The sequence below is a fragment of the Bufo gargarizans genome, chromosome 5, assembly GCF_014858855.1.
Source record: "Bufo gargarizans isolate SCDJY-AF-19 chromosome 5, ASM1485885v1, whole genome shotgun sequence".
NCBI classification, from domain to species: domain Eukaryota; kingdom Metazoa; phylum Chordata; class Amphibia; order Anura; family Bufonidae; genus Bufo; species Bufo gargarizans.
Genome location: NC_058084.1, coordinates 320,030,194 through 320,052,307, shown reverse-complemented (window position 1 = coordinate 320,052,307; position 22,114 = coordinate 320,030,194). Strand labels below are relative to the sequence as shown.

At 39.0% G+C, this 22,114-nt stretch overlaps 1 protein-coding gene across 1 annotated transcript in view; it reads right to left on the bottom strand.

Moving 5' to 3' along the window:
- Positions 1 to 5,081: 5,081 nt before the first annotated feature.
- BMP6 (bone morphogenetic protein 6) overlaps positions 5,082 to 22,114 on the bottom strand; it is a 135,453-nt gene continuing 118,420 nt past the window's right edge. Inside the window, exons 3-7 of the mRNA XM_044293847.1 lie at positions 20,682 to 20,830; positions 17,020 to 17,217; positions 9,741 to 9,817; positions 7,282 to 7,392; positions 5,082 to 5,519 (exon numbers count right to left, since the gene is read on the bottom strand). Coding sequence (XP_044149782.1) covers positions 5,370 to 5,519; positions 7,282 to 7,392; positions 9,741 to 9,817; positions 17,020 to 17,217; positions 20,682 to 20,830 — 685 coding nt within the window. The 3' untranslated portion in view covers positions 5,082 to 5,369. The remainder of the gene's footprint in view (positions 5,520 to 7,281; positions 7,393 to 9,740; positions 9,818 to 17,019; positions 17,218 to 20,681; positions 20,831 to 22,114) is intronic.

Below are 22,114 nucleotides of genomic sequence, written 5' to 3'. Positions count from 1 at the left end.
GCTTGCTATTACACTTTTTGTGATGTAAGGTGACAAAACATGGTTTATTTAGCACAATTTTTATTTTAATTTTTTTACGGTGTTCATCTGAGGGGTTAGGTCATGTGATATTTTTATAGAGCCGGTTGATATGAACGTGGCGATACCAAATGTGTATACTTTTTTTTATTTATGTAAGTTTTACACAATAACAGCTTTTTTAAAACAAAAAAAAATTATGTTTTAGTGTCTCCATATTCTGAGCCATATTATTATTATTTTTTTGGGCGATTGTCTCACGTAGGGGCTCATTTTTGGCCGGATGAGGTGACAGTTATATTGGTACTATTTTGGTGGGCAAACGCCTTTTTGATCGCTTGCTGTTGTACTTTTTGTGATGTAAGGTGACAAAAAAATTGCTTATTTAGCACAGTTTTATTTTTATTTTTTTACGGTGTTCATCTGAGGGGTTAGGTCATGTGATATGTTTATAGAGCCGGTGGATACGGACGTGGCGATATCTAATATGTATACTCCCCCCCCCCCCCCCTATTGTTTACCAATTTTTTTTACTTTATTTGGGGAAAATTACGTTTTTGTTTATTTTTACTTGAAAGTTTAAAGTTTTTTGGGGGAAAACTTTATTTTTTCAACTTTTTTTTGTCCCCCTTTGGTACTTGAACTTTTGGGGGGCTAATCCTTTACAATGCATTCCAATACTTCTGTATTGGAATGCATTGGCTGTATGAGTAATACTGTGTGTATTACTCATACAGCTTCCGGCCTGTGAGATCCAGGGGGCTGGATCTCACAGGCTCGTCACCGGAAGGTAGCTGCTTTCCATGTCTTCAGGTCCCCCCTACAGCTGCATGGGAACCTGATGGCAAACCTGCGGTTTGCGGCGATCGCCGACACGGGGGGAGGGGGGGAGGGAGGTCCCTGGGTCCCTGGCCCTGGGTTTCGATCACCGCCCGCCGGGCGGCGGAAATCGGAAATACACATGACGTACCGGTATGTCATGGGTCCTTAAGGATTTGGGAACCATGCCATACCAGTATGTCAGGGGGTCCTTAAGTGGTTAAAGAGGTTATCTGTTAATAAATATTGATAACCTATCCCCTGATAGTTGGGCGCTATGTGGGCACCGTGGCCTCTTCTTGGGCCATTTGACGTCACAGTGCATCAGTCACATAGTCTAGTTGCTGCTCAATCCCATTAAAGTGAATGGGGCTGGGTTGCAATACTAAGCACAGCCTCTGTACCTGGGATAGATGTCGGGAGACCCCTGCCAATCTGATAATCATGACCTATCCTGTTATATTTTACTGGATAACCCCTTTAAATGGAAGAAGCTTAGAACAATCAGGACTCTTCCTAGAGCTGGCCCCACCTATCTAAGTAATCGGGGGGGAAAAGGCCTTGGTAAGAAAGGTGGCCAAGAATCCAATGGTCACCCTGGCTGTTCCAAAGATCCTGCGTGCAGACTAAAGAAATTTCAAGAAGGTCAACAATCACTGCAGCATTCCATCAATATGGGTTTTATGGCTGAATAGGCTCATGCACACATCTTTTGGATGTTTTGCTATTTGCAAATTGCGGATCCGCAAAACACGGATACCAGCCGCCCTTTAATAGAACAGTCCTACCCTTGCCCATAATGCGAACAATAATAGAACATGTTCTATTTTTTGGCGGAACAGCCATGTGGACATACGGACACGGAATGCACACAGTCAGTTCCATTTTTTTTTTGAGGCTCTATTGAAATGAATGTGTCCACATCCAACCTGCAAAAAAATGAGAATTGGATGCGGACAAAAAATATGTTTATGTGCATGAGCCCTAAAATTTGTGAAAGATTGCAACTAGTGATGAGTGGCAGGTGCCATATTCGATTTCGACGAAATTCGCGAATATTCGATAGAATATTTGTTTTAGATTCGTCGAAATCGAATATTCAGTGCTAAGTTAAAATCGAAATTCGATTTTTATAACTTGAATTATTCGCATTGCTATTTCAATAGGAGAGTAGCCTTTAAGTTAAAATCGAAATTCGATTATTATAACTTGAAATAATCAAATTGCGATTTCAACGTAATTCTCAAATCCGACAGTACATTCTAGTATATGGAGTCGTTCCCATGGTGATGGGGACGCTCCATGAGCATGGAATATAGCATTACTAAGTTAAAATCGCCATGCGATTACTTCGAGTTATATTAATCGCATGGCGATTTCAACTTGGACCTGGTTTACTATATGGTTGGCTTCAATGGCTTGGTAGAATTAGCGAATATGACGAATATATTCGTTATATTCCACAAAACGAAGATAACGAAGTATTCTGCATCTTCGTTTTAGCTACCTATTCGTCAACTTCGCTAATTCTAGCAATCATATAGGAAAGTTGACTATAGAGACAGCTAAGTTTAATTCGCTATGCGATTATATTACTTTGCTTTTTTTTAAAATAAATAGAATAATTATAATACCTGATAATTATTATAATTATACTATTTATAAAAAAAAAAGCAGTCATATAATCGCATAGCGAATTAAACTTAGCTGTCTCTATAGTAAACTTTCCTATATGATTGCTAGAATTAGCGAAGTTGACGAATAGGTAGCTAAAACGAAGATGCAGAATACTTAGTTATCTTCTTTTTGTGGAATATGACGAATATATTCGTCATATTCGCTAATTCTACCAAGCCAACCATAGTAAACCAGGTCCAAGTTGAAATCGCAATTCGATTAATTCAAGTTATAATAATCGAATTTCGATTTTAACTTAGCACTGCTATAGTCCATATTAGGCTAGAATTAACGAATATGGAATATAGCAGTGCTAAGTTAAAATCGAAATTCAATTTTTATAACTTGAATTAATCGCATTGCTATTTCAATAGGAGAGTAGCCTTTAAGTTAAAATCGAAATTCGATTATTATAACTTGAAATAATCGAATTGCGATTTCAACGTAATTCTCAAATCCGACAGTACATTCTAGTATATGGAGACGTTCCCATGGTGATGGGGACGCTCCATGAGCATGGAAGTCGGCAGAAGCGGCAACGGGCACTGACTGGAGCAGCTAGGAAACCAGGAATCCAAAGGACAGGTAAGAACAACTTTAGGGAAGTGGGAAAGAAAAAAATATAACAATAAAAAAAAAAAAAAAAAGAATATTCGAAATATCGAATTTATATCACTATATTCGAAATATTCACGAATTAGCGAAGTGCCGATATTCGCGAAAAAATTTCGATATTCGAATATTCGCGCTCAACACTAATTGCAACAAAAAAAAAGCACCTAAAAGGCATTTAGACTGTGAGGAACAAGAAAGATTATCTATCTGGTGTGATGAAACCAATTCCAACTTTTTGGCCTCAATTCCAAGTGTCATGTCTGGAGGAAACCTGGCACTTCCCAACTTTCTTTCAGCAACTGGGACAAGGAGACTGGTCAACAGTTGAGGGAAAACTAAATAAAGCAAAGTCCAGAGATATTAATCTCTTAATGAAAATCTGATCTAGAATTCTCTGGACCTCAGACTGGGTTAAAGGTTCACCTTACAACAAGACAATGACACTAAGCACACAGCCAAGGTAACACAGGTGTGGTTTAGGGACACATTGGTGAATGTCCTTGAGTGGGCCAGACTGAGCCCTGACTTGAAGCCAACCAAACATCTCTGGAGAGACCTGAAAATAGTTGTCCACCGACGGTCCCCATTCAACCTGAGAAAGCTTGAGAGGATCTGCAGAGATTAATGGTAGAAAATCCCCAAAACCTTGTGGCATCATACCCAAGAAGACTGGAAGCTGTAATGACTGCCAAAGGTGCTTCAAATAAGTACTAATTAAGGGTCTGAATGGATTATTTTAGTTTTCCCTTTTCAATAAATTATCAAAGATAAGATGGGGTACTGAGTCCAAAATGATGGAGGAAAATCTGAACTTTTTTTAATTTTAGCACAAGGCCGCAACATAACAAAATGTGAAAAAACTGAAAGTGCCTGAAGACTTTCAGAATGCACTGTATAGAGCAGATCCTATTCTTGTCCATATTGCAAGCAAGAATAGCCCTTTCTAAGAATCCACACAGAAGGTACCTGTATTTTGCTGATCTGTTTTGCTGGGAATGGCTGTTTAACAGTGTAAATGTTCTTCACTGCTACTTAGGTAATTTTCATTCTGCTTTTGAAGCTCTTGTCATGTTTAATAAATATGGGATATAATAGCTGCACAAGCCAATAGCCTTTCTAATGACATTTTTTCTAGTCAGTTCATCATTTGCATTGTTGTCTTATATGTTTTATACCATATTAATCATGCAAGCAAGCTCTTTCAGAATCCAAAGGTTGGCATGAGTATACTTAAAGGGGTTGTCTGCTTTTTTATATATTTTTATACTTCGCCGTCCCATCCACTTTAATGGGCGGTTCCTTCCCATTCAAGTGAATAGGAAGGAGCCTTCCCATTCAAGTGAATGGGAGTGCATAGTTTTAATTACACCTGCTTACTGCTGCCATACTGACGGCGAGCAGGTAAACAGTGAAGAGAAGCCAGTGCTAGTACAAGTGATGCTTTTTCTTCAAACAGCTGATTGACAGGGGTGCCTTTGTTGTGGTCCGCAACGTACAGGCACTGGCCGTGTGAATCTCATGCTGTGGATGCAGACCCACTGACTTGAATGGGTCTGCAATCCACAAAATACAGCAAAAGATAGGACATGGCCTATCTTTTGTGGTGTGGAAGCATGGACCTGAAAGCCCACGGAAGTGCTTCCAATTGTTTATGTGGGCTTCCAATCCGTGCCTCGGCTTCACAAAAGATAGGACATTTCCTATCTTTTACTGTATTTTTTGGATCGCGTAACCATTCAAGTCAATGGGTCCACATCTACAGCACCAATGCACATGGGCAGTGCCCGTGTATTGCGGACCCCAACTTGCGGTCCACAATACGGGCACCACGGCAATACGGTCATGTGAATGAGCCCTAAGTGATGTGAGCAGATGTTTGGAAGTATTGTTGGTGGTGTATCCATTACTAGAATACAGACTCTAGAACAATAAAGTGATGCAAAGAGGTTACACTTAATACATATATTATTTATTTTAAATTGAAACACAGCTTGATCCAAGCTAACGATAATGAATTTGCAAAATTTCATTTTGGAAGATTCCATATGTCCAACTCTGAAGTGAAATGACCATCCTGTGGGTACAAGTAATACACATAACTGGCATCTTTATAAATAAGCATCGATAATGCTCTTGCTGAATGCTTCAGTCACTATCAGCAATATGCAATCAAGTGAAAGTGATATAACTGGATGATCTTCTCTCACTTGATGACTCCTTGAAATGGCCAGATCCCGTTTTTAATGGCAGCCACAAGCTCTTACGACCATGTTCCTGTATTTCTTTAGTATGACATTGGAGTTGTCATCAAAATAAAGCACTGATATGGCATTTAACTTGGTTGGGGCGCAGCATGGCTTTGGGACATACTCTGGATTCATAAGGTGGACCTGGTCAGTGAAGAAAAACAAGACCAATGTCAAGCAGTAGTAGGCCATTTTGAAAACACTTTAGCAAATATTTAGCATCCTGTAATAAAGAAGTTGAACAGATTAAGTACATTGTTTTCTTTAAAATCTCTGTCCTCAAGATAGGTCATCAATATCTGAATGGTGAAGGTCTAATTCCCTCAATGATTAGCTGTTTAAAGAGGCCATAGTACTCTGGTTAATGCTGTGGCTCCCTCACGGCTTACCAAGCACAGTGCCATAAATTCTAAAGTAGGTGTGCTTGGTATTGCAGCCCAGGCCCATTTACTTGAATGGGACTGTGCTACACCTAGGCCATATAACCAATGAATGTGATGTCACTGGCCTAGGAAGAGGTTGCAGCACTCATTGGAATACTGCGGTCTCTTCAAACAGCTAATGGGGGGGGGGGGGGGGGCTGGGGGTTGGCCCCTCGCCGATCTGATATTAATAATATCTCTAGAAAAAAAGTGGACAACACCTTTTAAACCTGCAAAATGACAAGACCCCTGAAAACTGTGATAACTTTATATTGTCCAATCGGGAATATGGACAGGGTTTGTTTTCATGAGATACTTGTAGTCTTTTGGAAAAAAAACGTAAAAAACTCTACTAGTAACATAATAAGTGGGAGTTGACATCACGGTTTCATTTTCTGTTCTTCTGATCCATCAGAAGAAGAGAAAAATAAACAAAAAAAAAGGATGCTGTAGATTTCATTATGGCACACAGTCATAAATTAGGCGCATCCTCCGGCAGTGCAGGAAATTTTTGTTAAATCTCACCCCAAAGTCTTGTTTTTTCAGATATAAAATGGCTGACCTCATTATAGTTTTTCTGCCACAATTTCTATTTCTATGAAACCATCCCAATAAATAAACGAAACCGCAAATTCTGCAGAAACCTACGGATCATAGATGCACAACTGGTGGGCCAGACAGATGCTGCCCATAGACTTCTATTATGATGGAATGCCTGTAAGGGCTTGTTCACATCACTGTTAAGGATTCCATTATCGTTTTCCATTATAACAGAAAATAACGGAATCCATAAGACGGAATGACAAACGGAAGCCTTTAAAAGGCATTCCATTTTGATCCGTGATAATAGAAGTCTAAGGGCAATCATAACGGAACCGTCTGTCTACAGGACTTTTTTTCAGTTCTGCATAACGGAAACCAGACAGATCCGTTATGATTCTCCATAGACTTCTATTATGACGAAAAGCAGAACAGAATGCCTTTTAAAGGCTTCCGTTTTGCATTCCGTCATAATACAAGTCTACGGGCATCATTATGGATCCATCCTGGTTTCCATTACACAGGACTGGACTCCTGCATAATGGAAACCAGGACAGATCCGTTATGCTGCCCATAGACTTCTATTATTAAGGATCAAAACAGAATGCCTCTTATAGGCTTCCGTTTTGACTTCCATCTTATGGATTCCATTATTTTCTGTTATAACCATGTTATAACGAAAAACAATAACGGAATCCATAACGGTGATGAGAACCCAGCCTAAAGGTGTAATTCATAAATCACCCGAAACCGGACTTCAGGGAAAAAGTCCCGGTTCGGGTTCCCGAACTCGCAAAGTTCCGTACGAATCTCTACCTATGAGATATTTTGGGCATATATGTTCAATGTCATCCGTGTCTCAGATGGTAAGAATCCTTCCCATTTATTGTGACCCTCGGGATGTAAAAGGTTATAGATACTGTCATGAAGCATATGTCACTCACCAGGGTTTGCACAATAGCATGGTTTGTGGCATTCATGTGAGCATTCAGTGGAAATGAGCATTCTCCTCCACAATAGTTAGCAGCATAGCCTTTTGGTGCTATTATCCAGTCCTTGAAGAAACAGAGATATAGTTATTCAGATAGCTATAAATGTATACATGTGAAAATGTGTTCTTCAAGTGTAACTAGCATTTATTTTTTTAAAAAATTATCTAATATTTAGGGACAGTGATAGGGAACATTTTTCTAATACACTTTATTTACAGAATGTGTACTTTTATAGTAGAAAACTTGCCCTAAAATGTCACTTAGCAGAGCTCTCTAAATGAGCAGCTAAGGCATGTCCATCTACACAGTACAGAGCAGCACCCACTGTGCAGACGGCTGGGGTTAATTCTTTTTCCCTCCCTGCTGACTCCTCTATATTTCTAGAAATTAACATCTGAACTATGCACATATATTTGCTCTGCTATATTGACACTGATCAGGGTGGCCAGCGCTGACAGTGAATAATTCTTCTGTATCCCCGGCGCGCTGAGTAACTAACCAGCCGCTAGGGTCGCAAATTAGTCTGAATGCTGCAGCTTCAGTAATAACTTTGACCAATCAGTTGTCAACATGTAGAAGAGACTGTTCAATTCTGTACAGGACATGTACAGATTTGGGAGACTCTGCTGCCTGTATCTGAGTATCAGCTGAGCAGAAGTAGAGCCATCCTGGATCAGCTGAGAAAGCCAAGCCAATCTGTGGATGAATCACATGACTGCTGCCATCTCAAATCATATGGATGCTTTCAACATCAAAACGTAACAGTTTATTGCCATTTTATTTTTATTTTTTCCCGCAGGGCTACACAGCAAATTTGGCCATGCACAATCAACCCTCAGACAAGTCACACAAGCAAAGACATACTGTTGCACTATTATTATGGAGCTGCAATTTGGCTGTTAAAAAAAATGTATAAAGTTTGCAAGCAAATCACAGTCTCATGCCAGTTACATTTTGGTGTGGACTGTTATGACAGTGGTGCCCTGGGCACATTAGGGTGCCTGCTGCAGTGAAACTACAACACGATCATTAGATGCAATGCCACAATGCAAGATTCCAATCTTCATGTAGGGCAACCAAAGTTTCTATGTAGCCCTAGCATGGGCAGAACTACCAGGGTAGCATACATAGCAGCTGATATGAGGATGAACTAAGGGGGTCTTCAAAAGGTGCAGTTATTGGTAAAATGTATGTAATTTGGTATAGAAAACAGAATGGGCTCTGATTCTAAATATTACATCAATCTGCATGATTTACGCTGTGTCCAGGTTGTCTATTATACCTGTACTGTACATCATTGTGGTCATTATTTCTGCACTGTGACATCACTGTGCTCATTAACTCTATACAGTGACATAACTGATTATTTTCATAACACGGTATTAACACTGTGTACATTTTCCCGCTATTATTACATCACTATGTACATTATCCCACTGTTATTACATCACTGGGTATATTGTCCCACTATTATTACATCACTATGTGCATTATCCCACTATCATTATCACTGTGTGCATTATCCCACTATTATTACATCTAGTGATGAGTGAAGCAAGCTTTGGATGTTACATTTGAAGTCGCTTCGTTCAAAACTTCGGATTAATACTGTACGGAGATCCGTCTTCGTACAATATTAGAATGTATGGACTCCAATGAGTCGAAGTCTGTTATTCGCAAAGTTGCACGTGACTTCGTTGAATAACTTCAGCAATTGATTTTTGAAGTGGAAAGCCACTTTAAAACTTGAAACCGAATTCGGGTTAGGTTCTTAGGTACCAGTCTGAACCAAACCCGAGTTCGGTTTCAAGTTTTAAAGTGGTTTTCCAAAATCAGTAACCGAAGTTATTCAACGAAGTCACGCGCGACTTTGCAAACAACTAACTTTGGCTCATCGAAGCCCATACATTCTAATACTGTACGGAGACGGATCTCCGTACAGTATTAATTTTAAGGTATGAACAAAGTGTCTTCGGATGTATCATCCGTAGCTCGCTTCGCTCATCTCTAATTACATCACTGTGTGCATTATCCCACTATCACTATACAATTTTCCGTGTGCTGTGACATCACAGTGTGCATTAGGGAAACCAGTTTTTCAGAACTTGCTGCTGAAAGTTGTCATGATGGAGTGGGGCCTCATTCTAAGTTTTTCTGTGGGGTCCCATGTTTATTTCTTACGCCCCTGAAGGATCACAGTGTACTTTATATGAACACCATGACCTTCTCATAGTACAAGACATATTTATTATGGCATTCTAACCTCATTTGTGCAGAAACATAGAAAAGCGGGATTTAGGTGATGTAGACTTTTAACAAGTAGTTTAATCACATCATGTGCAATGTCGCTTTAATAAATAATAATTATTCTTATAATTTGATGACATTACTATACAGCCTGTTGTCCTCACCTGCCAACCCAAGTCTTGAAAACTGACATACAACTCATGTTTCCGACAGGCTGTTTTAAGGTCACTGCTGTTGTAATCTGACAGGGAAAAAAAATATAATAATCATTATTATAATAAAATATTGTACATGTATATGCCTTGGTTGCTAAAAATATAGAAGGAGAATTTTCTACTTGGCAGCCATCTTTAATTTGCACCATGATTTATGACATTGGAATAACTGACTGCATTACATTTCATTATGTTCCCTCTGGCTTCTGTATCTCCTAATGAAAACCAAACAGTTATGTTAATGGTTCCTCTAGCCTCCTCGATTTCATCAGCGTTTTTCAGTGCCGTGGTGTTCCAATTAAAACAAAGCTCAGTGCAGCCTTTGATCCAGATATTTCTGTGTCAAAAAAAAGCAGCGGCGTGGTTGACATAAGAGCGCAGGATTTGTATCATTTAGGGCTCGTTGAAAATTGCGGATCTGCAAAAAACGGATGCCGCACCTGTGCCTTCTGCAATTTGCAGAACGGAACAGGAGGCCCATTATAAAAATGCCTATTCTTGTCCGCAAAACGGGACTCATGATTTTTGAAGGGCCACGGAACGGAGCAATGGATGCGGACAGCACACAGAGTGCAGTCCGCATCTTTTGCGGACCCATTGAAATGAATGGTTCAGTATGCGGAACGCAGAAAACGGTCCGTATACTGAACGCAAAATACGTTCGTGTGAACCAGCCCTTAGGCAAGGGCTACGCAGCGAATTGTGGCCGCGTGACATCAAGAGCGGAAATTGTGTGCTGCCAATCGCAACTAATTATAGTAAATGTGATCATGCAGAAATCCAGCAGGTTTGGATTTCTGTAGACTCTTGTGTTAACACCTTCACTATCATTAGTTGCCATGTAGTAGCGCAGCAATGCGATCTTACATTGTGTCCAGAAGTTGCCTTGTAGCCTTGGCCTTAAAGGGAACCTGTCGATATAAAAATCCAATGTAATCTGCAAGCATCATGTCATAGAGCAGGAGAAGCTGAGCAAATTGAGCTATAGTTTAATGGGAAAAGATTCCGCATATCCTGTATTTCATTCATTTAAATTCTTGCATGTTCTGGGTTTTATAGTCAAGGAGGCGGTCCTATCAGTGATTGACAGCTATATCTGTATACACAGTCATTGGGGGAAGGCTGTCAGTCACTGATAAGACCGCCTCCTTGTCTTCAAAGCCCAAAATGAGCAGGAATTTAAATGAATAAAATTAAAGTTTTACAGAATCTTTTCCCATAAACTATAAATCAATCTGCTCAGCTCCTCCTGCTCTATAACATGCAGCCTGCAGCTCAGACATCATGTTCAACGTGACAGTTTCCCTTTAAATAAATAATTGAGAGATTTAAAAACTAAGAGTAAGAATTCAGATAATAAATCCCTAAAGCATAAAGTAAACCTCTATGTATCTGTAATATATACACATTTTTTTAATGCAATCCCAAACTTAAAGAGTTTGTTTGTTTAGTAACTACCCACACAAGTAACAATAGTTCTGGAACATCTTTTATTAGCATTCTATGCTGTACCGTTCCACTATTATGCCTAATAGAGGTTTATGGTTATTATCCCTGCTTGACGATTATGAATGAATTGCCAAAATCTGAAATAAAGATCCATCTGGGTGTTACCAATGGGGGGGGGGGAGCAAGGATGTCCCAGCACAGTCTGAAATTAGCTGCACTGATTGGATAATGTCCTATATTTATTGTAGAGTGCTGGCAATTCATTCAGTAACTTCTAGTACAGTCCTGATCGAAAGTTTAAGAAAAATGGCAAAAAATCATATTTAGCATGGCTGGATCTTAACAAGGTTCCAAGTAGAGCTTCAACATGCAACAAGAAGAAATGGGAGTGAGACAAAACATTTTTTGAGCATTCAATTTAATGAAAACAACGAATAAACTGAAACACTTACTGAAGCTCTATTGTTCCACTGAAGAAAAAAGCACCCCAGACCATTATGGCGCCCCCTCCACTGTGGTGCGTAGAAAACATCTCAGGTGGGATCTGCTTGTCATGCCAGTAACGTTGGAAACCATCAGGACCATCAAGGTTACATTTTTTCTCATCAGAGAATAAAACTTTCTTCCACCTTTAAATGTCCCATGTTTGGTGCTCTCTTCTTGCAAAGTCCAAACGAGCAGTTCTGTGGCGTTCAAGGAGACGAGGTCTTTGAAGACGTTTTTTTTTTTTTTAAGCCCTTCAGTCTCAGATGCCGTCTGATGGTTATGGGGCTGCAGTCAGCACCAGTAAGTGCCTTAATTTGGGTCGAGGATCGTCCAGTGTCCTGACGGACAGCCAATTGGATCCTCCGGCTCAGTGCTGATGAAATTTTTTTGGGTCTTCCACTTGACTTTTTTGTTCCATAAGCCTCAGGATCATTTGAGAATTTAAGAAATTCCAAATGACTGTCTTACTGCGTGCCACCTCAGCAGTGATGGCGCGCTGTGAGAGACCCTGCTTATGCAGTTCAACAACCCGACCACATTCAAAAAGGGAGAGTTTTTTTGCCTTTGCCATCACAACGTGTGACTACCTGACAGAAAATGACAATGAATCCACATCTTTGCACAGATTTGGCCTTATAAAGGCATGTGGTCCTAAACTTTTGATCAGCTGAAAAACAGCCTTTTTCAGTTTATTCGTTTTCATTAAATTCAATGCTCAAAAAATGTTTTGTCTCACTCTCATTCCTTCTTGTTGCATGTTGAAGCTCTACTTGGGACCTTGTTAAGATCCAGCCATGCTAAATATGATTTTTTGCCATTTTTCAAGTGGTCTTAAACTTTTGATCAGGACTGTATGAATAATAGGTGAATAACACAATAGAGGTATATGAAAAAACGATGCTCCAGGATTGTCATTACATGGGGAATGCAAACAGTTAATAAAACAAATGTGAGGAGAGGTGACCTCCCGCTGAATGTGCAGAATCTGTATGCATTCATTTAAGTGTACATTCTGCTACTGGTGCTTCAGTCATGTCTTGGCAAACAGAAAAAGAAGCTACCTCCTCTTAGACCCCTGGGTCTACTATCCCTGTCCAGTTCCAGAGCCTACATACAATCTCTTCTTCAGCCTCCGTCTGTCAGCTCTTCCTGGCCGTTAATCATTGTTAGTGAACTCCCCCTTTCCATGTTAAAAAGGACCTGTCCTAACATGTCTTTTTAGTACATACCTGTATTTCCAGAGAGATAACAATTTTGCATTGTCTTTTTTAAAAACATTACGTTTTTCTGTTCCTCTGTCTTTCCTCCATACAATGTATGAATAAATTGACAATAGGGCATTAGCAAATGGGGTCTGTCCTTACATAGTCTGACATTGCCCAATCAGGGCTGACAGTGGCAAAGTATATATTGATGCGGGCCTTTAAGGGGGTGTTCACATTTGCGTTATAAATTCCGTTACAGGGTTCCATTATAACAGAGTTATAATGAAATTTTAGGACAGAATGCAAAATGGAACCCTTTAAGAGGCATTCCGTTTTGCTCCGTCCTAACACATGTCTATGGCCACAAATAATGGTTCTATTTTGTTCCATTATATATGATGGAAAAAAAAAGTCCTGTCGTTGTCCTGTCGTTTTGCATTCCGTCCTAGAATTTAGTTATATTCCGTTATAGCTTTATAACGGAATTCCTAGTGCAGGTGTAAACCTGCCCTTACAAGGGAAATGATGATGTCTAGTTGTGAATTTATTCATAAATTTGTAGGAGAAATAACAGAGGAATGGCACAATAGGTCATTTTAGGAAAAGGGTCTCCAGAATAATTTCATAGATAATACACACATTTACTAAAATAGACAAATCTTCAAAGAGGACCTGTCCCCTCTCCTGACATGCCTGTTTTAATAGGTTCATGCATTCCCATGTGATAACAATTCTGCAGCACCTATTCTTATGTCTGTATATTGTGCCATTCCTTTATTATTTCCACTAGAAGTTATGAATGAACTGCTAGCAGTCTGCAGTAAGGGTACAGAGGGGATGTAACAAGCTGGGGGTGTGTACCTGCAAAGTCTGAAAATGGCTTCACTGATTGGATAGAGAGAGTCTGTGCAGGTACACCCCCCCAACTGGTTACCACCCCTCTGTACCCTTACTGCAGACTGCTAGCAATTCATAACTTCTTGTAGAAAAATTAAAACAATGGAACAACATACAGCTATAAGAATAGATGCTCCAGAATTGTTATGACATGTTAACATGAAGCTATTAAAACAGTCATGTCACGAGTGGTGCAAGGTCCTCTTTAAGAACCCAGTTTAAGAACTAGTTCAGCCTTTATAAAGGCAGCAAGCAGCAACATCACTGTTCTCAAAAAAACATTCCCCAATGTCTTTAAAAGTCGAAATTACTGGAGAACAATGGAACAGATATATGAGTGGAAATGCCCTACCACCAGTGCTACAACTTCCTGTGGTGAGATGGAATAACGTTCTCAGAGGAGGCGCAAATATAATTTCTCCTACCTTTTACATAGACACAAAAATGTGCGCTGTACAGGAGACAAGACAAAACCTCTTCCAGTACAGTCACATCTGAGTGTAAAAACATCTGCTTTAACGTAGGACTTGCTGCTTAGATCAGGTTTCCGAGTTTTGGCTGCATAACAACCAAAGGACACAGTCTTCTCATCACGAAAGTAATTTTAAAACAGAAGCTCTGCTTTTCAGTTTAAGACATGGACCAGAGGGATAGCTTACATTTCAGGGAAATCAAGTCAGAAACGAGAATTTTTATTTAAAAATTTCCCCAATTTTAGAGCCCATACCAATGATAAACTGCTCTTTTCCTACTTTGTTACTTTTAACTGCACAGGTACCTGTAGATATTAAAGGATTTAGTACCTGATCCGTTTCCAGAGAGGACATCATAGTCCACAACTATGATCTTTGAAAATAAGCTGTGAAAAAGAAAACGGCCCATGGACACAGCAATGTAGTGTGTACGGCACTGTGTAGAGGCACCCAGGGTCCACATGAGCCCGCATTATGTAATGGCTGATGCCATAGGGTGTCTACCAGGAAAAACTACCTACACAGTATGGGCATGCTAAGATCTGTGTCCTCAAAGATTTATACCGGGGGTCAGTCAGCAAGGACCTATGTGTGCATCCACATAAAAGTGGGAGACACACAGAGGTATGGTATGGCTTTGCAACAAATCATTTTTGCTAATACTGTGACAAGGTGGGGCATTGTACTGGTCACTGTGTCATATTATTTGGAGGAGGTCACAGTTTCTTAACTTTGTAACCCTGTAAATTATTTATGTAGGTGCCACAGTCAGTCCTTGAAGCTACTATTGGGACCACAGAGATAGGTACCATACTCGCGTTGACTCTATTTGCCTTAGCTCTAAAGGCTATGTACACCTTCAGGGGCAATTTTTTTAATGATTTCATTATACTCAATTTAGGCTAAAAGTCATTTTTTCAATTGTTCTTTATTAAAAATATTGAACCGTTCTGTCACAAAGGGTTAACTGTCCAGTTGTATAAACTGTACTTTCATGTTTTGTGCCGTCATCTAATAAACCTTATCTGTAAATTACTAAAAGGTCATCAACACTTATTTAAGCCACATTCTTAGCAGTAACATAAGGATTGAGCTATAATCAGTGTTTAGGACATCAGAGATAAGTAGCAGTCAGCTGAGCTCCCTGACGGAACAGAGTGAAAATTCAGAGCCTGCTACTAGAGGAACTCAAGGCTGCACAGAGACAGGGGTTCAAAATTTTTAATAAAGAGCAATTGAAAACATTATTTTAGCTCAAAAAGAGAACAATGCAATAATTTTAATAATACCCCCAAAGGTATACATAGCCTTTAACCTGTGCCATAGCCAAAGCAGCATTGACAATCAATCTAGACCATAGACCATACTGCCTTTCTATTACTAGATCACCTCACCAGAAGAGTGGATACATTTTGATTATTAATAAGTAGCCCCCCCTCTTATGCATCTACCTGGAAAATGTGAGTATCATAGCCAGGCTTTCTTTCACCCGAGGCAAAGATTAATTTTACTGCCCTGGTCCAAAATTAATTTTACCATTCTGGTCCTGTATTAAAATACCCTAGCCAAGGCAGAGTGACCTGTTACTTAGTACCCAGGGTATGTGCCTCATAACCACGTGTCTGCAGCATTAACAAAGATGGGACATTGGTATTGATATTTACGTTGCATGAAATATAACAGTAAATCACAAGATTCTTCCTAAAAGTGAACATATATGAGCAATTGATTCAACACACGCCACTGACTTTTTCACATGTCTGAATATGCCTGGATGACCATCAACAAAACGCATAAAAAATTGCTTCCACTTCACATCCTGTTCTCCATAATCGAAATCTCTTTGCAGCTTAAAGAAACTCCTGATATTTTGGAAATAGCTCAATATAAAAGGTTCAATTAAAAATAATGATGATGGCAAGGAGAAACTTTTGCTGGTGTCACTGGCTTTTTTTTACGTTAATGGAAACCACATTACTTTTTCCCCCTCCTTTATATATCAGAAGTAATTCAAGATTTCCCGACGTTTCTCTTAAGTGTAGGCAATGGCACACGTCATATAAGAAAATCTACATTTTCTTTTACTGGGAAGAACAGAGTAGCAGACTACTCTGGCTGGAGCCATATTTAGTCTAAGGAAAATACCCTGTCCTATGAGATCAGGAAAGCATTTCCCAAAGCAAGCTTTTGGAACAGCTTCCCTGATCCAACAGGATAGGATCTGACCCCATCTTTGCTGATCTCTGAATGTGGGGACTGATACATAGGAAGAAACAGCAACATTTCATAGAGCCATAGATGAGACATTGGGTCTTATTTATCAAAATTACAGAAAATCTAGTTTAATTGCCAAGAGCTCCTAATCACAGTTTAGTTTTCTTTTTGGCACTGGGGCATTTTTATGGGCACTGCTGCACCAGTAATTGTGCTATAGTGGAGACTGACTTCTTTTGGGGGCCAAATGCATATGGCTGAATAAAATGAATATTTCAATAAAGTGCATGCGTCCTCGGTGAGATAACTGCGGCTCGGAATGAAAAACGTAGAGAGTATTTCTCCTAGTCTCCTAGACATTTTTATAAAACTATCTTATACAGTATCGCTCTACACAAGGTACCACCACTGACTCCATTATACACAATTTACAGAAACTTCCTCTGTCAATGCTTTCTTAAAGATACATGACATTAAATACAAATTGATAGAAAAGCACTATACCTGTTACACTGGAAACTCTGGATACATCTTGAGAATGAGAGTAGCGGTTACGATTCTGGTTCTTGCGGTTGCTTGTTGCAGATCTAGCTGTCCTCAGGTGAACCTCGCTTGCTTTAAAAAAAGCGACCATGAATGGCTGCTTGTCATATGGGCCATCTCTGCCAACCAAACCTGCGGCTTTTGTGTTTACATTTTGACCTGGAACAAAATGACAGAAGTTATTACTGAAATATGGTATATGTATATATGAATGTATGCGTGGAAATATCCACACGAGTGGTCTGCTTACATATAACCATGATCAAATATAACTGAAAACTAGTTTTCCCTGCAAAGGCATGCAGGAGGCAAATAGAGGTAGGAAAAGTAAAATTAAGGTATGAAATCCATTTTTTTTAGGAATAGTTTTGCAGTAACTATATTACATCTCACTTGAGAGTTCCAACTTCAAGAGGACCTGTCACCTCTCCTGACATTTCTCATTTAGTAACTACTTACATTCCCCAGTTCTGGAGCGTCTGTTCTTAAGACTCTATGAGGTGCCATTCTTTTATTATTCCTTCTAGACCACATGAAAGAATTACCACCAGTCTGAGGTAAGGGTATAGATGGGTGTTACCATTTGGGGGGCGTCCCTGCATAATTTTACTCTATCCAATCAGCGCTGCCAGTGGCAGACTGTGTCATTTTCCAAAGGAGCTGTAAAAAATGAAAGGTGTAATCTGATTGGTTGCTATGGGCAACTAAGTCGGTTCTACTTTACACCCATTGTGTTTTTTGGGCAATACATTATTATTATAAATTATTGATTAAATGTTTTTCGGAATTCTTTCAGAAGGAATTAAAAAGAAAAAAAATAACTCCACCCTAAAAATAACTCCACCCTAATGTTATTAGTGTTTTTCAGCTGTTTACCATGTGGTAAAAATATGTATAGCATTTTTTACATGTTAGTTTTAAAGAAAAAAAGTTATTTTTGGAGTGCTACATTCTGAAAGCCATGTAAGGGCTTCTTTTTTCATAGGATGAGTTGTAGTTTTTATTGGTACCATTTTGGAGTACATATCATTTGTAGACTAATTTTAATATTTTTTTGAGGAAATGGAAAAAAAATCTGCAGCATAATTAATAAGATATCTATTCTAAGGGCTCATGTACACAACTGTGTGTATTTTTCAGTCCGCAAATACGGATCTGCAAAAAAATGGATGACATCCATGTGACGTCCGTGTTACATCCATTTTTTTTGCGGATCAAGTGTAACAATTATGTCCTTGTCTGCAAACCGAACAAGAATAGGTCTGTTCTATGTTCTATTTTTTTGCGGAACAGACATGTGGACATACGGATGCAGAATGCACACAGAATCATTTCCGTTTATTTGCAGCCCCATTGAAATGAATGGTTCCATGAAGGGGCTGGAAAAAAAAATGGAACGGATATGGACAACAAATACGTTGTGTGCATGAGCCCTAAGAGTCATTATGGCAATACCAAATGTGTATAATTTTTTGGTTAATCATTTTTTTTTATGGGGGGGGCTTTTTATTTTTATTAAATGTTATTGAACACAATTTTCCTTTATTTGGGGAAGGCCCACAAGGGGACTTAGAGCAGTGATCCTTTATCCCATATATAATGTTTTGGAAATCATAGTATTCTAAAGCAGTATAGCCTATTAGGGCCCAACAGATGTCTTAACCCCTTCATGACATCCGCTATGCTTGGCAGATGTTGGAACTTTAAAGATGGCGCATGCTCTGGATGGAGCAGGTGCCATAGCTGGTGGGTTTCTAGTGTTTCACACAGCAGACACACAGGGCTAATGTCTGTGATTGGTGATAATGCCAATCATAGACATTTAACTGCTCAGATGCAGTGGGGAAGTCATTCCTTGGTGATGATAAGCTGTACCCTGTGTGAGTCTACCAGGCCTATTACAGGTATATTCCTATGAAGACCTGCAGATGGCAATGCTTCAAAGGAATATAATGAATTTCCCATACAATACTGTATTAAAACACAGTAGTGTATGGGAGAAGCAATCCAATGATCACATGTTCAGGTCCCCTAGGGTGGCTTAAAAGAAGTAAAAAAGTTAAAAAGTTTTAAAAAATATAAACAAAATTTAAAAATATAAAAATTCTAATCACCCCCCTTTCCCATAACACAAATAAACAATTAAAATATAAAGATCATTTGCACTGCCATGTCCCAAAATTCCCAAACTATTAAAATGTAAACGTATTTATCCTGTACGATGAACGCCATAACAGAAAAAGACATGAAAAAAATTATATAAAAAGTGATCACAAAGTCATACACACCCCAAAATGGTATCACTAAAAACTACAGGTCACCCCGCAAAAATGAGCCTTCACAAAGCTCCATAATTGTAAATATAAAAAAATGTTACAGGGGGTCAGAATATGGTGATGAAAATGTATTTTTAAGTATTAAAACACAAGAAAAACGAATCAAATGAATGATCAGTTTTACTACATAGGGAAAGTCGTAAAAACAAAGCCCCTAAAAATGTCAGACTTGCATTTTTTATTCAATTCCATGCCATTTGAAATTATTTTCCAGTTTGCCACTACTACATCATATGCAAAATTAAATGGTGCTATTAGAAAGTAAACTTGTCCTGCAAAAAAAAAGCCCTCAAATGGAACTTGAAAAATATAAAAGTTATGGCTCTGGAAAGGCAGGGAGTGAAAAACGAAAATGCAAAAATGGAAAATTGCTTTGTCTTTAACTCCTTTTGCGAAGGAATGGCTACACTGATCACTGCATGGGGGAGCCATTCCTGACTCAGAAGCACAGCACTTTAAGATTTTCAGCATTTAGATGCTGTGGTCACATTTGACCACATCATCTAAAGGGTTAAATGTATGTGATCTGCGTTATTGCTATGGCGCCCACTGTGTTTTGCTGAAAAAATACACCAGCTCAAGCTGTTACCTGAAAGTCTATGGAAAATAATAAATACAGGATAGTCAAGTGTTTTTATGCTACTAGCATTTTTTTTTATTTGGTGCCATACTTTTTGTGTCTCTGACCCTTTATTTTATGAAGGATGTAGAAACTATAGCATATCTTTCCTGATAGAAAAATGCCATCCACAAATTTGTTTTGGAAAAAAGGCACTAAGAAAAAAAATACAAAATTCCATGGAATTTTTAAAGATTTGGTTAAAAAAAGCACCACAGCAAATTTGTGCGTGAAGGAAGCCTTAAAGAGTTCTAAGAATTTAGAAGACAGGATCTGCTTTTACAGAAACTGCTCCCCTCCTGTCTATAGGCTGTGCTTAGTAATGCGGCTCATCCTGCAGTATCAGATATAGCGCAATGTCATGATTGATGCTAATTTTGGAAGAACATCAGACTGTCATTTCTAATTACATCGAACTACCATAATGTTCCCAAAACTGTATTGTAGAGTGGCCCCTACATTCTCAGGATTGGTTGGGGTCCTGGTAACCAGACCCTCCCCAATAAAAAGTGACAGCATATCTTGTTGATATGACATCACTTTCTGTGCTGGCAAAACCTCTATAAGAAAGTGTTAAGGTTCCAGGAAGAGAACCTTCGTCATTGATCTCGTTCATGCACACTAATATTCCATCTAGGGAAAGTATGACAAATCTAATCATAAATTACCATCTCTGGTCTCCACGCTAAGCTGCAGTCCAAGATTGTGTCGAGGATTCATTACCCATAAGTTGCTGGTTGCAGTAATATCAAACTCCAGCCATCCTTCTTCAGAAGCCCACACTGTCTGGGTATCCAGGAGAAAAACATCAGTCTCCCTGTCAACCAAAGAAGAAAAAAATATTATTGCTTAGTATTGCAAATATTCAAGGGGTTTTCTGGGATTCATATTTTAATGACCAATCCTCAGAGTTGGACTCAGCTCCTTGAAGAGAGCTGCGGCCTCTTCCTAGGCCAGTAACATCACGCTCATTGGACACATGACCAAGCTGCAGTTCAAGTGAATAGGTCTGAGCTGCAATACCAGCTTGCATATTTCAGTGGGAATTTTTATTGCTGATCATGTGAGCAGTCACCCTCTGACTGACAGTGGGTACGGAATCACTCTGTTATCCAATAGATTTGGCTTTGGGCTAATCCTAAGAACCTTATTCTGGCAGTCCCCTGGTATTCACCCTTTAACCCCTATAAAAAATGTTAGCTGATTTTGGGATAGGTTGTCCAGAAAAAATTCTGGTTGGCAACCCTGTTCTTCTACTATGATGTTGTTGTATTGTGAAGGTTCTCATTCATCCAGGTCATGGTATATCAGTAGTAATAAGTCAGAGCAAGTGAACGTATATCTTTTTTTTTCTTGGATATGTTTCGCTAGTCATCCGACTAGATATTTCAATTAAAATGGCTTGTATGAGAATTCTCTGGCATGACTAAAGCTATTAGGTTTCAGTAAACTGCCTTAGGAGAGATGTTAGAACAGTTTTGTAAGTGACAGACAATAGATGTAGTGCCAGTGAGGAGTGCCAGGAGTTGTACATTGGGTGAACAAAAAAGCTACACCAGCATATTGCCCAGTACAGAAGAGTCAACACCTGCGGTCAGGACTCAGTTGTATACCTACATCTTAAGGACAAAAAACACTTGTCTGTTGACAGTAAGGTTTGCGTCTTAGACACAGAGGAAGACTGGTTCAAAAGAGGTGTGAAAGAAGCTATTTATGTTAAATTGGACAAACTAAGCTTGAATAGAATGCACTTACAATGCTGTTCTAACACCTCTCCCAAGGCAGTTTAATCACACCTAATAGCTGCAGTTATGCTAATTAATGCCTTACCTCCATTAGTGAAGCATGAGTCACCAGTATCTAATGTTTGAGATTTCTCGTACAACCCATTATAATTGAAAAAGCCAGTTGGATGAGCAGCGAAATGTCTTAAAAATAGTCCAGTTGCTCTATTTTCAGTTTATTTTTGAAAATTCTAAATAGTTCAAAATGAATAGGCCATAAAATTGAAGGTGTTCTCCCACAAGTAACATATTTTACATTTTTCAAACCAGCACCTGGATCTCAATACCTTTGTAATTTCATGTCATTTAAAATTTAG